General features: G+C 35.2%; 1 protein-coding gene across 1 annotated transcript in view; it reads right to left on the minus strand.

The window, feature by feature from the left end:
* Positions 1-1,419: 1,419 nt before the first annotated feature.
* DNAH5 (dynein axonemal heavy chain 5) overlaps positions 1,420-14,820 on the minus strand; it is a 113,135-nt gene continuing 99,734 nt past the window's right edge. Inside the window, exons 69-79 of the mRNA XM_050311536.1 lie at positions 14,484-14,615; positions 13,474-13,616; positions 11,604-11,849; positions 10,181-10,400; positions 9,338-9,543; positions 8,797-9,000; positions 7,980-8,195; positions 6,943-7,155; positions 5,465-5,617; positions 3,554-3,785; positions 1,420-1,878 (exon numbers count right to left, since the gene is read on the minus strand). Coding sequence (XP_050167493.1) covers positions 1,727-1,878; positions 3,554-3,785; positions 5,465-5,617; positions 6,943-7,155; positions 7,980-8,195; positions 8,797-9,000; positions 9,338-9,543; positions 10,181-10,400; positions 11,604-11,849; positions 13,474-13,616; positions 14,484-14,615 — 2,117 coding nt within the window. The 3' untranslated portion in view covers positions 1,420-1,726. The remainder of the gene's footprint in view (positions 1,879-3,553; positions 3,786-5,464; positions 5,618-6,942; positions 7,156-7,979; positions 8,196-8,796; positions 9,001-9,337; positions 9,544-10,180; positions 10,401-11,603; positions 11,850-13,473; positions 13,617-14,483; positions 14,616-14,820) is intronic.

Raw genomic sequence — 14,820 nt, forward strand, 5'->3', positions numbered from 1 at the left:
CTGTTCCTTCGCTAACAGTATTTGGCATAACTAGGATCACCAGTGTAGGGAACTACCCTTTTCCCCACTACCCTCACAGAAGATCACAATCTGAAAAAATGTGCATAGTTCACTCACTCAGAATTACCATCGGGTTTGACATTTCCACTGTGTCTGCAGCAATGATGGTACAACAAATCCAGTGTTTGAAAGGTGGGATTTGAAGGGCCTGTGGCTTGTAAATTCTCAGTGTGAATGACTTGCACAAGGATGAAGTATGTGCATCTCCTTCAGAGAGGAAGGTCTTCGTGAAAGACACAAGTTCACAGCAATTTAGAACTCCAATGAGCATCTGGAGGATCTCCTGCGAGTTGGAACCTGATGCTTTGAGGTCCAGTAAAGAACTTCAACCCTTCTATCTTTATTAATTTATTGCCATGTCTAAATTAAAAGTATTTCCTAAAAAAGATTTCCACACATTTCATATGTTTTACTGTGAGCTATTTAAAATAAATAAAAAAAGTAATAATCCTTCTAAGATGGAAAGGTCTCTACAACTAGAATTTTTTTGACAGAATCAATGTTCCACCTAAGTTTAATAACTGATTTGACGGTAGAAATTAATGTTGAAGTCTCCCTGTATTGATCTGAGATAAAATTGAAAACAGCTTCTCAATTGCAGCATTTAGGAATGACAGATGCACCACTAATACTAGCTTTTATTGCTTCCTCTTCTGCAGTAGCCATTACTGGGAATGACTAGTGGACCGCTAAGATACACAACCTACTGAACTCAGCAACTGGCTTTCTAAATGATTAAATAACTGTACTTGGTGTGTGAAACCAAGTGTCCAACTAAATGGAGCTTCTGACAACACTCTTTTAAGATGTATTCCTAAATGAACATTTTTATATTTAGCTAAAACAACAAAAAAGGCTGTAGCACATAAATAAAAAGGCAGAAAGGGAAAAAAATTTACAGAACCCCATCTACTAATAACCTTGATGAAGATTTACTCAAATCTGGTATAGTGGCACATCAAAAAATATCCAGACATTCTTATGGAACTATTTTCTTCCGATCCATTACATATTTTTAAGTCATGAAAGAGAGAGTAAGGAATTCTGGCAGCTGTCAAATGCTTGTTTTCCTATGTAACACAATGAAATTGTTTTCCAAGTAGTGAAACAGGTGTGACATTTTTCCAGTGTCACCCTCCTAATTTAGACAGTAAGTAAGGTAAAAACTATCAGCTAGGAAATAAATCCTGGAACACCATCTTGAGGAATTTCAACTAATATGAATGAGCAACTGGGCTTAAGTTTCCATAGATACACACAAAATAAAAAAAAATTAAAAACAAAATAAAAAAGGTGCTTTGCATTTCTCTACTTGAAGGTAACTCCTGATACAAGAATATTTACTACCAAAAAATTAACCACATTCAAATCAATTAATCTTTATTCAAGGTAAAATTAAGCACACAGGAGGAGTGTTTATGCACATTTAGGAAACAGTAACACTAAATATTTGTCATGATTTGCCAAAGACATCAAACTTAATATCACTCTAAGATTATAAGCCTATTGTAGAGTTTTCTTGAGAACAATTTTCTAAAAATATCGTAATGTAGTCTATGCCTTAGAAATACTATTTTTAGAAGTGTTGAATTGTATATTTAACTATATATTGATCTTTACATTTAAAAACAGAAAAGAACTCTTGGAAACCTTTTTTTCTCTAACATTACTTGACATCACACAGAAGTGCTACTCCACGCAGTACCCAGTGCTCTGGAGGTTGACGAGTTTTAAGATCTATAGCAGCAATGTAATTCATATCTGTTCGACTGGTCTTTTTGTAGATTGGACATGAATACAGATGTGGATCTTTTGCAGCTGAAAAGACAGAAGAGACATAAAAAGCAATTAAACAAAGTTGACAGAACAGGACCCTAAGGGATTAGTCATAAGGTAGATGAAAAACTGAGTCAAAGTTCAACAGACACTCCTCTCCATCAGCACCAAGAAACACTTTTACTAGATTCTCACACTATTCATTACTGTGCTGTTGTCAGCTGAAGGCCATATGTGGTTTGAAGTTACTGTAGGTTTAAGATTTAACATCGGCATATAGGAACTCTGTGTGGCAAGAAATGTAAATGGACTCGCTAGAGTAATTAGTGCTCTTATTAGTTCAATCTCCCCACTGAACATTACTCCTTACCAATATGTCAAAATTAAAAATGCCCTATTTTGAAATCCATTTAGTATATGAGAGCACAAGTTGTCAACTACTTCACTTCAGAATTAGAACAGTGATCTAGTCAACAGTTCAATACTTCAGTGTTCATTGTTTAGTATCTTGTCTGTTGATCATGCCTTTTATAAAAGATCAGCTATTCACAATAGCATGTAACCAAGCTTTGCTTTTAGAGGTGGAATGCTTTTCAACAGACTTTTCCAATTTTATCTTCTGTGGTGGATAGTTCTATTCTATTTTACATCCTTATTCAACAGCATTTCCTATTCTGTATGGAAAAAAACACCAAATAAACACAAATTACACATTTTCACATAATAGTACCTTCAGGCCCACAAGTTTCTTTCCCATTCTTAAATTCCTTTTTTGTCTCAAAGACAAAACATCTTCCACCTCCACCATCTCACTCTACCTCTTGCTTGCTTCTGTTAGCTCAAAAGTAGTCTTGTCCACGAAAAAATGCATTTTTTTTTTTTTATAAATATACACATTACATATAAAACATGTTCTCTATAAACACCTTATATATATATATATACAACCCCATGTATACCTTTTATGTTGTGTATACATGGTTATCCCCTGGTGGTCTAGTGGTAAAGGCGCCGCGCTATCATCGCGGAGACCCGGGTTCGATTCCCGGTCAGGGCCACTCCCGGGCAGGTGGGGCTCGTTAGCCCTTAAAGGCAACCCACCTACGTCCTAAGGACCTCACTGCCACCGTCCAAGCTCGCTTGGCCCCGGCAGATGAACCTTAGGATTAAAGGGTGGGCTCAGTTCCGCGCACACTGTGTCTCACCTAAAAAATCCAATGCGCAGGCTGGAAGGTGGAAAGACCTTCCCCGGATCTTCGCTCGCGAAGACTGGCCATTATTATTACATGGTTATATGTTTTATATATATATATATATACATTCCTTTAGCATGTGAAAAGAGGTTATTTGTGTTTAGGTTACAGAGGTTACAGAGGTTACAAAGTTTATTTATATGAATGTTGATGTTCTAAATCTGGGACACACATTGTCAATATGTACAGTTCACCGGCAAATGGGTTAAAAAGTTATTAACACCATTAAGACCAGAAGGTATCTATCTACATATTAGCGGGAAAAGTGCCCATAATCAATTACCAAGGAAGTCTGAAAGCATACTTTAAATGGAAGACTGGGAAGACTTCCCCATTGAAAAAGATTTGATATGTATACAATGAATGGCAACAGCATCATGAAATCCCTACAGCCTGAAAGATTTCCATGTAGTTAAATCATTAAATTCTATCAAAATGACATCCTTTACAATACAATTACTTACTGTTATTCTCTGCATATATCCTTATAACTGGCATCATCTCAAAGAGCACCTTCGGCTTAGATTCAGTCAGTCTCATGTTTCTTTTGTCCCAGCCAGCTCCTTCCAAATACAGCCCATAAACATAGACACCTTCCAAAGGAGGGTTTGTGATATCATCCTTCATCCATTTAGTGACCTCATTGCACAGCACTACATTGTCAAGAGCCCATCCTTTGTTAGCCCTTGTTATTTCCTACCCAAACCAGACAAAAGTTAGAAGGTTACATTTTCACATGCGCACAGAACCATTTTTCTCAGTAATTACTGGAAAAATATTTCTATGGTCATAACATATCCTCTTCCATGCAAAAAACCCCAACTTTTTATGATATTCATATTTACAGCAGTTTGACTTGTCTCTAAGGTACTGAAGGTATGGCACTACAAAAGTGAAAAAATATTTTGAAAATCAAATATAGTATTCTTATTAATGACTAAGAGCTCATTCAGCATTAAAGCTATTAAAAAAAAAAACAACACTAGAGAGCACTTGAAGATAGAAATGCTTAAGATTTAACATATACTTCAAATTTAGTCTATCTAATGCATTGGACAGCACTCAGTTCCTAATTGCCCAGTTCCTTACTATCCCAGGTCATTAAGTTATGGCAAACCAAAGTTTTATCCCGGTCTTGTAAATGTTTTCCAAGATCTTTGTTGGAAGTAAGTGGAATTAATGCTCGCCCCTTACTGCAGTTAATTAGATGCTTTAAAATAATAAAATATTTATAGTTAATGATCATTCTGGCTTTTCATCTTTCTCATTTCTATTTGTTTCATCACACAGCAAAGCCCAGAAAGTCATTTGGATATTTACTTGGGATATTAGGTTGTTATGTATCCACAACCTCTTTTTATGGAACTGGAAAGTTCTGTAGATTCCAATTCTTTCAAATCCTCCTACTAAACTTTTTCCACAAGCTTGGGTGCAAAACCAAATCACAGTTTAGGACTGTTTACTCAAAAGAAATATCTTGTTATATAATTCCAAGGTTATTCCTGCAATTTTAACACAAGTCACCAATTAGAATTTCAGATTACACTACCGAGACCTCAGACTAGGAGGGGAGATTTTTTCCTTCTCCTAAATCTTCATTTTCTCCTCCAAAAGTTTGGGTTTTTTCCCTGACGTCCCATTACATTCCTGCCTGAGTATTCTTTTCCAATTTTACATACTCCAGACACTTATTGTCTCCAATATGTCCCTTTAATGTTGACCAACACAGGTATTTATTGCTTCCTTTTAATGTAAAAAGTAGTTCATTTGTCAAATGCAACTAGCACGCTGAACAACCAACACAATCACCAAGCTGACAGCCATATGTACATTATCAAATATGTCAAATCTCATATCCACTGATAAAGTCTTTCCCACTTCGTGAAAAGAGACTGAATCAGCTACTGAATTATAGAAGTGAAATGTAAGACAAACTGGGAATAGCTTTTCTCTGCAGTATCCAGCCAGGTAAGTACTGAACACAGAGCAAAAGAGAAGGGGAAAAAAGAAAAAAAAAAAGGAAAATAAAGTCATGGGCTTAACACCCATTCTCAGGGATACTTCAAAGGAAACATGAGACAATCATTCTCCAGTCTACCTTAATAATGTTGCAAGTTAGCCCCTACTTATTTTGGCCTTGGTCAATACAGAAATACATTTTAACACATTAGTGGTTGAAATACTAAAAAAGTATGTGGAAAGGAAGAACAGTTCACTTAGAAAATGTTAGACAGTCGCGTGTATCTTCCCTGCTGACATGATGAAGTCACATGTACAAACTCATCCTTTATCACACACTATATTTTTTTTAAAGTAATGTAAATGTAATGTAAAAGAAAAAAAAAAGGCAGAATGAGACTTCAAAGCCACTTTACCTGCCTCACTGCAGTTAAAAATCCTTGAGGATTAAAAAACCCTGCCATCCAGAAACAGTTTGGTCGACTTTCAAAAATCCATTTGTAAAATTGGTGATTTCTTTCTAGAAGCTCAGTAAACCAGAAACCAAGAGTACTGGAAGCCCAAGATGCCTAAAAACAGTAAATATCTTTTAAAATAGCATATTCATGTCAAGAAAAGGTAACTCCTCACAGGGTAGTAAACAACATAATATTAGCAAAGCATCTTTGAAGATCATCTTTCATATCTTGACTTTTAACCTGATGCTTCAATATTGCATCCCACTGAAACCTGAAGAAAAGTCTTTCTCTCTTCAAATTCATGTCTACCATTCCATCTACACATGCATAGTGCTCTCTGTGGTAACTTTCCATTTTATTACATTTTTGCAAAGTTAGATAGCTGTTTAAACTAGGAAGAAAAATAGTATACATGTCTTTAATCCCAAGGTCAATAAATCAAGATAACATGATTTCTGCCAAAGCTATTCTGGTGTTTTATTCCTCTGGGAAAAAAAAAAAAAAAAAAGCTAGGGAAAACTGATCTTAAGCAATGTGAAGATATGATTTGTCTCTTTGAATAGTTGCTCTGTGAAGCATCTGCTTTGGTCTAGGTTTTGTACCATGAAAACACTTTGTGAGTAAAAACAAACAACAAAAAAAACCTCCCCGTTTTTCTTTCCATCAGTTGCCATTAACAGCTCTAGTTGTCCCTGAAAATAATTCCTGAGAGTTGTAATTATCTAGCCTGGAGAACAGAAGACTCAAAGGAGATATTATAAATATTTATACCTCATGTGTAGAGAATGGAAGAAGATGATGCCAGATCCTTGTCAGTAGTAGGACAAAAGGTAGTGGGCACAAGATGAAATGTCAGAAATTCCATTTAAATCCAAGGGGTTTTTTTATTTGGTTGGCTGGTGTTTGATTGATTGGTTGGTTTTTACTGTGAATGTGATCAGCACTGGAATAGATTGCTCAGAGAGATTGTGGACTCTTGATTCTGGAGACCCCTGGGAAACCTCCTTTAATTGACTCCACTTTCACAAGTGTGGTCCTTTCCAGTGCCTACTTTTCTGTGATGATATGACTACTAGTCTTAAACTCAAAGAACAGCACCAGCGTAGTCCACTAATGTGGGTGCTATTTTTTAAAATCCATCATCACATTTTAAATTACTCTCTTCTCTCTAGCTTTTTATCCTGCCAACAAGCAACAGGCTGTGAAAATGGGAAACACCTGAAACCTCCACATTCACTTCTATTTTTATAAATGAAAGAAGGCTCGTTTTCACTGTGTTTATTTTAGCACAAAATCTATTCCAGCAGTTGCACAGTTCTGGTAAACACTTTCGAAACACAGATTGAAAAAACCTATTTACTATAAGTCTAACAGTTTAATCTAGCTCTTCAGAAATAGAGGTTTTTTTCTTTCCATAACAAGTTATGTACACCTACTTTTTTCCAGCTAGCAGGAATCCTTCCATCATACATGCAGTCTAAAGCATCCCTTAGATTTTCACTCATAACTATTGTCCCATCAATGGCAAGTTTTAGATCAGTCAGAGTGCTTCTCACTAAAGAAATAACTCTCTGCATTTGTTCAATCTCCTGTCGCAAAAATATGTTCATAGGCTGAAAAGCTCCCATGTTCTTTAGCTTTTCTTTTACCTGTAAGTAGAAACCAAAGATCCTTCAATAGAAGTGAAAAAACAAAGCTGGCCTTATGTCCACGTTAGGCCCCAGTATGATTTTTAGGATGTAACACTTTTATTTGTGGACTTAAATGGTCAGTTTGGCACCTCCCTTGAATCCTCTGCAAGACAAATACCGGATTTGTTCCACGAGAAATCTAGGATGACGAGATTGGCTGTGTTTTTAGTCTAACTCATGATTTATTCTGTATATCATTCTATAAGTTAATGTCATTTAAAGAGCATGTGGGCTGTTTACCCTATTTCAAGGCATTCAGATTTAAATCCAACGGACAGTTCCAAGGCTCACTTTGCACAAACCAATCAGGACTAATTGCCCAAGCTACTTTGTCTATAAACAGCAGTGCTATTTATCAGCAATGCCTGGGAACTATCGCATTACCAGGCAGCTTTGTATTCTAACCAAACTCACTGATAAATTTTTAATTAGAAGTTAGTAAAGTTAACAAATTAACAACTGCATGAACATAACTAGAAATTTTATAGTGTCAATAACCTCAGTCAAAAGCTGATGATTCTACCTCCTCTATAGTACAAATGACATCTTAAGCATTAAATGGTTTAATATTTCTTAAAATGTTCTTACAAAAGCACTTCAAGTCCACATTTAGTGACCTCATTATAAACATTAAGAGTCTGGTCAGACTTCAATATATATTGGAAGTATTGCCTGTATGAATGAATTCAGACATGCTTTGAAAAAAGTTGTTTGGTTTTTCTTTTTTTATCCATAAAAAGCAAGATGGAGCAAACGTTTTTGACAGGATTTCATTAACTCACTTCATATGGTACATAATCAGCAGGAAGCTTTTCCAGCATATCATCAGCCAGTCTGGCTACAACCGCCTCTCGGGTTTCACCTCCTCCACCAGAGCTATCTTTAGGCTGAATGCTGAGGATGATGTCCAATACATCTTTGGAAACTTTACTTTGGTAAGTGATATCTGCATTGGGGTGCAAACCAAACACCTCGGGTGTGTCATAAGCAGGAAGGCTCTACATAGTAAAATACAAAAAGAGCACAACTGGATATGGATTTATAAGTTAATCATTAAAAAATCCCCCCCCCAAAAAAAAAAAAAAAAACCTAAACAAACAAAAAAACAACATACAGCAAAACCAAATAATGAACAGAAAAAAAAACACCTTACACTGTAAAGTAAGCTAGATTTTTTAAACAGTCTTAGGGCAAATAACTTGCTGTGATCTATTTGTTCTGTCACAGCCCAGATCACATCAAACAAATTCAGTAATAACATCCGTGTGCTATTTTAATAGTAAGCTTGTACTTTCATGTATCTACATATTTTATTTCTGTGAGGTTTTACCCAATGTCTGGACTCCATTTTTGCCCTCTTTAATAACTGTGTGCCCCCAGATAAGTCACTCAAGCAAACCACAGGAAAAAGAAAATATTCCTGTCATGATGATGATAACATTGATGAAAACAATTAGTTGTCACTAATAGATATGCAGAGTGCTAGAAATCAATAAAGAATCTGTGAATAAAAGACAAAATACAGGCATTCAGAAGAAAAGAAAAATATAGGGAAACAGGAATTTATGAGAAATGAGTGATTAGCTTTCATTTACCAACCTGTATGTAGTGAAGGTATTGATCCACCATAGTACATTTAGGTATGCTGTATCCTTTGTAGAAGCTGAATTCCTGATTAAATATATTTTCATTGAACCAAACCTTTACAAAGGTGTTCATGAGTCTTTTGTCGTAGTCATCTGTCACACGACCACCATACTGGATCTCACCTATCATGTAACAAACAGTATTCCAGGAGATCCCCTGAAAAGAGTATTTGAAATACAGTCACCCATTTTTAACTAATTGATGTAATTAGCATTGAAAAGGTCTGTACTTTTAAGATTTAGATTTCTGAGATGGCTGGGGGGGTCTTTTTTTAACATACAGGTTAATATAGAAATTTAACACACACTGGATTAAAAATCTAATTTAATCTGCTGCCCTAATACATATATACTTGGAATATTGAATGTTTGTGGGGAAAGAAAATAAGTTAAAATCATACTTGTATTTCAGTTATTAGGAAGCATTTATATTCATTTCACTACTAGGAAGATCTATCATCTCAATATACCTTCCCCACAAAAGCACTGATTACCTTCTTGGTATCCATGCGATTCAAGTGGTTTTGAATGAAGCGCACAGTAGCATTGAAATCAGCTTGATTAAACTCATAGGGTATATTCCAACCCAGAGATCCAAACTTGCGCCTTTCTTGAACGGTGGAGTGTAGAAAGGCTACAGCATACAACAGTGGTTTCCATTGTACCATTTTACTGGAATCTAGTAAATCCTGGCTGACACCTATTGATTGTAAATGGACTTAATAAGAATCACAGTGATAGTCCTTTTAGAAACTACTTCAAATCAGTGATAAAATCTCACTCTAGAGATCTTCAGTTGGCTCCCTGCCTCTCCCAAGAGTTTAATTATCGTCCCACAAAGTGTTCTATGCTGGGGACAGTTTATGGCATGTTATCAAGCTACTCAAATTAAAAAAGTAAACTTCAGGGAAAAAAAACCCACAATTTACTAATTGCTGAATTCACATAAAGTTGCTTTCCACACAGACTCTTTGTCCTTTGTTTTATGTAATGTAAAGAGCACCTGATAGCCAGCAAATACAACACCTACTTTTCCTACCAAAAGACAGAAGATCAAAGATTCAAACACTTTGAACTAAGATACTAAAAGCCATCATTTGAGAAAAGAAAAAGCATTTCCTGTTCTGCTGTCCAATTAGATCTGGCAACAGAACTTCAGCAGACCTTCTCTTCTTCTTAATTTTCACAACTTTTAGCTCAAAACAGGGACCAAGATATGTGTGCTGGCATCACTGTGATCAGTCCCTCGTACTAGCTTATCATTGGCTGTAACATGACCACACGATAATACCCAAGTCCAAAATTTGGTTTTAAATCACTACCATTCCAGCACTCACCACCATATGTTCTCTTTAGCCCAGCTCTGAGCCCTTGCGGTGGTTCATTGGTAAACTTAATAGACATTTGAAGAAGGGTGATGGGGAACTGTTTGTGAATGTCAGTTGTCATCCACAGTCGAAAGCTTTCATGGACATGCTCTGTCTCTATTAGAGTGTCCATCAACTCATCCAAAAAGTCAAGTCCAAGGTGGCAGTTTTGCAGAAGTGCCCAACCTCCCTAGTTTAAAACAACAGAATATGAAGTTATCAACATTGTTCACAAACTGAAATCACTCTTCGTGAGCTAAGCTGTGGGCTTTTCCTTCTGGAGGTGGTGTTAGCTTATTTGGTTTTTTCATGTAAAGAAGTGGTCCTTACTTGTCCCAGCTGGTCTTCTCAAGAAATCTCTACCTTTTCCATTTCAGTACATTTAAAACATACCTTGCCATGACTATATTGCAGATAAACACTGATAAATTTTGGCTTACGTACTGCTATCAATCCATAAGTATCAAACTTTCTCATATGAATTACCATACTACATATAGACATCTCATATACTTCTTCATTAAGAGGATATGTCACACAATGAGGGAAAATAACTGCATTTCTCTTAACTAAACAAAAGGTGCTTCTCCTCCCTATTTTTGAATTAGTTTATTTTCACCTAATCTGCTAATTAGCTCTTTATGAGAAGTTGTCGAACAAGAACCAAGTTGTCAAGAGGCAAAAGTCAAAGAAAAACAGATTATACAGACAGGGAAGAAGCTCATACCACAGGAGTGTAAGAAGCTTAATTTTTTCACATCAGCAGGCATAGCAGTACTATCACCTGAGGGGCAAAACCTGCTAAATTGGAACACCTCACCTTTTCTTTCTCATACAGATGATTTTGTTCTTTAATTGCTCCACGTTTCACTTGTAAAATGCCTGTGCTACCAGATGGTCCCTCCCAAGTCCCAATCCAGACTACAACAATACAAAATATTTTGCTATACAGCCTTGTTTTTCTCAAGTTTATGTAGCTATCAATAGTATATTTGAAATTAATTTTCTTGATTCAACAAAATGCATTTGTATTAGTAAAAATACAAGACTGAAAAAATGTTCTGAAGTGCTTGCTGAAGAATATTTACTGGACATGTAACCAAACAAAAATCAATTCAGCTACATTTATCATTCAGCAATCTACAACAAAAACTCAATTTTATATGCAAAACACTCAATTTTCAATGAAAAACATCTGTACAGTATCAAAAAATTTTTTCTGTCAAACTAAATGACTGAAAAGACAGTTCTATTGCTTAAGACATTTATATAAATAAACATAGGTTCTTGCATTAGCATTAACTACCCACCAAGCAACTTTATTTCATGACAGGATTTTTATTTCTAAGTGTTTAATACAGCTGCAAAAAGCATTCAGATTGTTGTCACTTACATGAGCCATTGTCTGATGTAGAAGTTTACGAGCATGGATTTCTTGTCCCTGGCCCATGGAAACACAGCACGTTTCTGTCTTTAGTCTTTTTCCCAGAGCAATAATGGAGTCCGTAGGATCAGAGCCCATGGAAAGCAAGCATATGAGGGGAGTACGTGGATCTGACTCTTCCCATGTTTTCTCCAAATCCAGGATGACTCCCTCTGCGTATTTCTCGCCCATAGTGTCAGTGATGTATTTTCTTGCCTATATTACAAAGGATAAATTTAAACTGTGACCTAACCATTTAATAGTTTTCTTCTCAGTATAAACCAATAAGTCAACTGAAGAGCAAAGGCTGATAAAAATTTATATCAGAAATAAAAATACGCAACAAGTTTATTTTTACATGTCAACACATCATACTGTTTTTGATGGTGTTATTTCTTACAGAATTATAAGACCAATTAAATTTTTTTAAATAATGATTATATTACATATGTCTGCATGTATTGTTATATATAATACCTATAATTACAGTATTAAAAAAACCTGGATAAAACTCCAGAAAAAGAAAATTTTTTACATATCATGTCTCCATTAGACAGTGTGACTCAAAGCCTTAAAATCTAGAAAAAAAAGAAGAAAAGCATTAAAGATGGGCTTCAAAGCTGTTAGGCCTTTCCCACTTTCATGGTTAAACAAACAATGAATTAACTGTAGTAATGATGAAAATAACTATCAGTAAGTAAAAGATCCAGAGGAATGGGTGAAGATCATCTCTTTTATTCTTTTTTATTTATCTTTAAAAGTTTTAGATTATTATTCTTCTTCTTCTAAGAAATAGGAAAGGTTCTTTCAAACAGTCTTGAGATGATATTTCTTGTACTCTTTCCCATTACAATGCTTTCATCTTAGATAAATCTTCCCCTTAATACCTCTAGATTATTTCTCAAAGACAAAAGATAATCAGCATTAAGCATTTGATGAACTATCAGTTTTCACGAAATCATAAGATGAAAGTGTATCTTGCCCCCATTAACAGTACTGAAGAACTAATTTTGCATGATCCATTTCAGTCATATAGCACATATCACAGAGATATTTTTTATACTGTACTGTTTAACCTACTGACTTCTCTTCCTATGGGATTTCTCTGAATCCAATCACAATGTCTAAAGATGTGCATCCATAAAAATACCATGCTTTTAGTGATGCATTGCAATTTCAGTAATTTGTCATTAATTGCTCTGAATTGCCAGAAATTCAATAGTTTTTTTTCTTTTGCACTGGAGAAGAATATAAAGATTAAAAGTAGGCTCCTAGAAGTTGATTTTTCTTAAAAACAGTCTGTTTAATAAACTTCAATTTTATACTTATCTCCTTTTTAAATAGACGGTTTTAAATTAAAACTTTTGAACAGAGTTTAAAACAGATTTTTCTAAAACAGGTCTAATTCTTCCATGCAGGAAATGGTTCCTCAGTTAAATTGTTTTCATATTTCATTTTCTCTCAGACAACTGAGTTCCCTAAAATATTTTACTTCAGTGTAACGTGGGGACACTTCTAAAATTCCAATGAGTAAGCAAGGACAGTGAAAAGTACCTTCTGAACTGATAAAGAGATCTGGATAAACACATAAGATTCCAGCAGAAATCCTATTTCCAAAATGAAATCATTGGATAATATTTGTTCAATACATTAGAATAACTTTGCTAATGCTGCCCTTGTAACAAATGCATAAATTTTCTAAAACGAATTTCAGAAAATGCAATGTAATGGTCCATTACAGGAAGGTGCTCAGCATTACATAAAATAACAATGAACTGCAATCCAGTAACTGTTTATTCTAGTGATACCTAAATAGACCATGTTGGCTACATAAAAGTACCTGAGCTATGGTCCTGTCAGGACACCAAGATCTGATGAGAAGAAGATGTCTGAAGCTGTCCAGAGATTGACCATAGCCACTAGGAACCAATTCTTCTTCAGGATTCTTACTATCAAACCAGATTTTCCACTGTTTCTCCTGCACTGGAAATCTGCAGTTATATCATCAAAGGAATAAATCTCACTAAACAGACAAGTCATATTTGCACTCCCAGTAGGTCACAAATTTTTAATGAGAGTCATAGACATGTAATCCACACACAGGGATTTGTTTAGCAATATCAGCACACAGATTTAATAAGGCTATTAAAAATTATAGGATAATCTTTCAGGCTTTAAGTATGGAATTGCACAATGCAACAACATCCTTATGCATTCATATTCTGAAAACCAGAGCTACTACTCAGTATTTTTCATTAATGATGTAATAGCATAGGAATGTCAGAACACAGATAGCTAGGCACAGACACAGCTTTGAGAATGCTAGGTGGATAACTGCTCTCCACATGAATGAACAGAAAGTACTCTTCACATATACTGAATGCTATTTACTTACTTAGCTGCAATACACTCAGTGTCCACTAAAACTGTTCCATACAAGTGTTGAATTTACTGAACACCCTTTCCCTAACTTTTACTCCATGTAATCAGAGAAATACTGGAATAAGAATCATAATACATAGTGTAAGAATGCACAACAGGGATGCAAAAAAATTTAACAACTGAAAGAAGATTCAAGTTACAATACATAAATTGGATAATAGCAAGTTGTATCCCAATCTGAAAATATTATAATTATATAAAGTGTGCACATCCTACTTTCTTCTTATTTTCATTGGGGGGGGGTTGGTTAAGTCCTTTCATCAACAGAGGCTGTTAAGAAGTCAGGGCCACAACTCTGAGTACCGGCTGTCAGTTTCATTCTGCTCTATAAAATAAACCAGTTTTCCACCACATGGTTTGATAACTATCGGACAATCACTGTCAAATGAGAGATTAATTTTAAAAAGCTCTTACTTACTTGATCAAGTATATCTGAAAACTGTTCAAGTTTACTGAGCTCCACCAAGTTCAGCCAAGTCATATCCAGAATCCATTTAGCTGGCTTAGGAGGACAAGCTTTAAGGTCTAGGGAAGCACCACCTGCAAGAAATTGAACTTGGTTACAACTAGAACTGTTGGAGACACATATACAAAAAAAAAAAATCAAATAAATAAATAAATAAGACCTATTCGAAAACGTAAACTAGATATTACAAGACTATTTCACATGATTAAGTTTTCCCAAACTGGAGAAAGATGATTTAATAACTAAGGAAGCTCATAAAGAAATTTCTGAGTTAGGTAA

The sequence above is a fragment of the Myiozetetes cayanensis genome, unplaced genomic scaffold (genome assembly GCF_022539395.1).
Source record: "Myiozetetes cayanensis isolate MyiCay16 unplaced genomic scaffold, myiCay2020 scf1, whole genome shotgun sequence".
Taxonomy (NCBI): domain Eukaryota; kingdom Metazoa; phylum Chordata; class Aves; order Passeriformes; family Tyrannidae; genus Myiozetetes; species Myiozetetes cayanensis.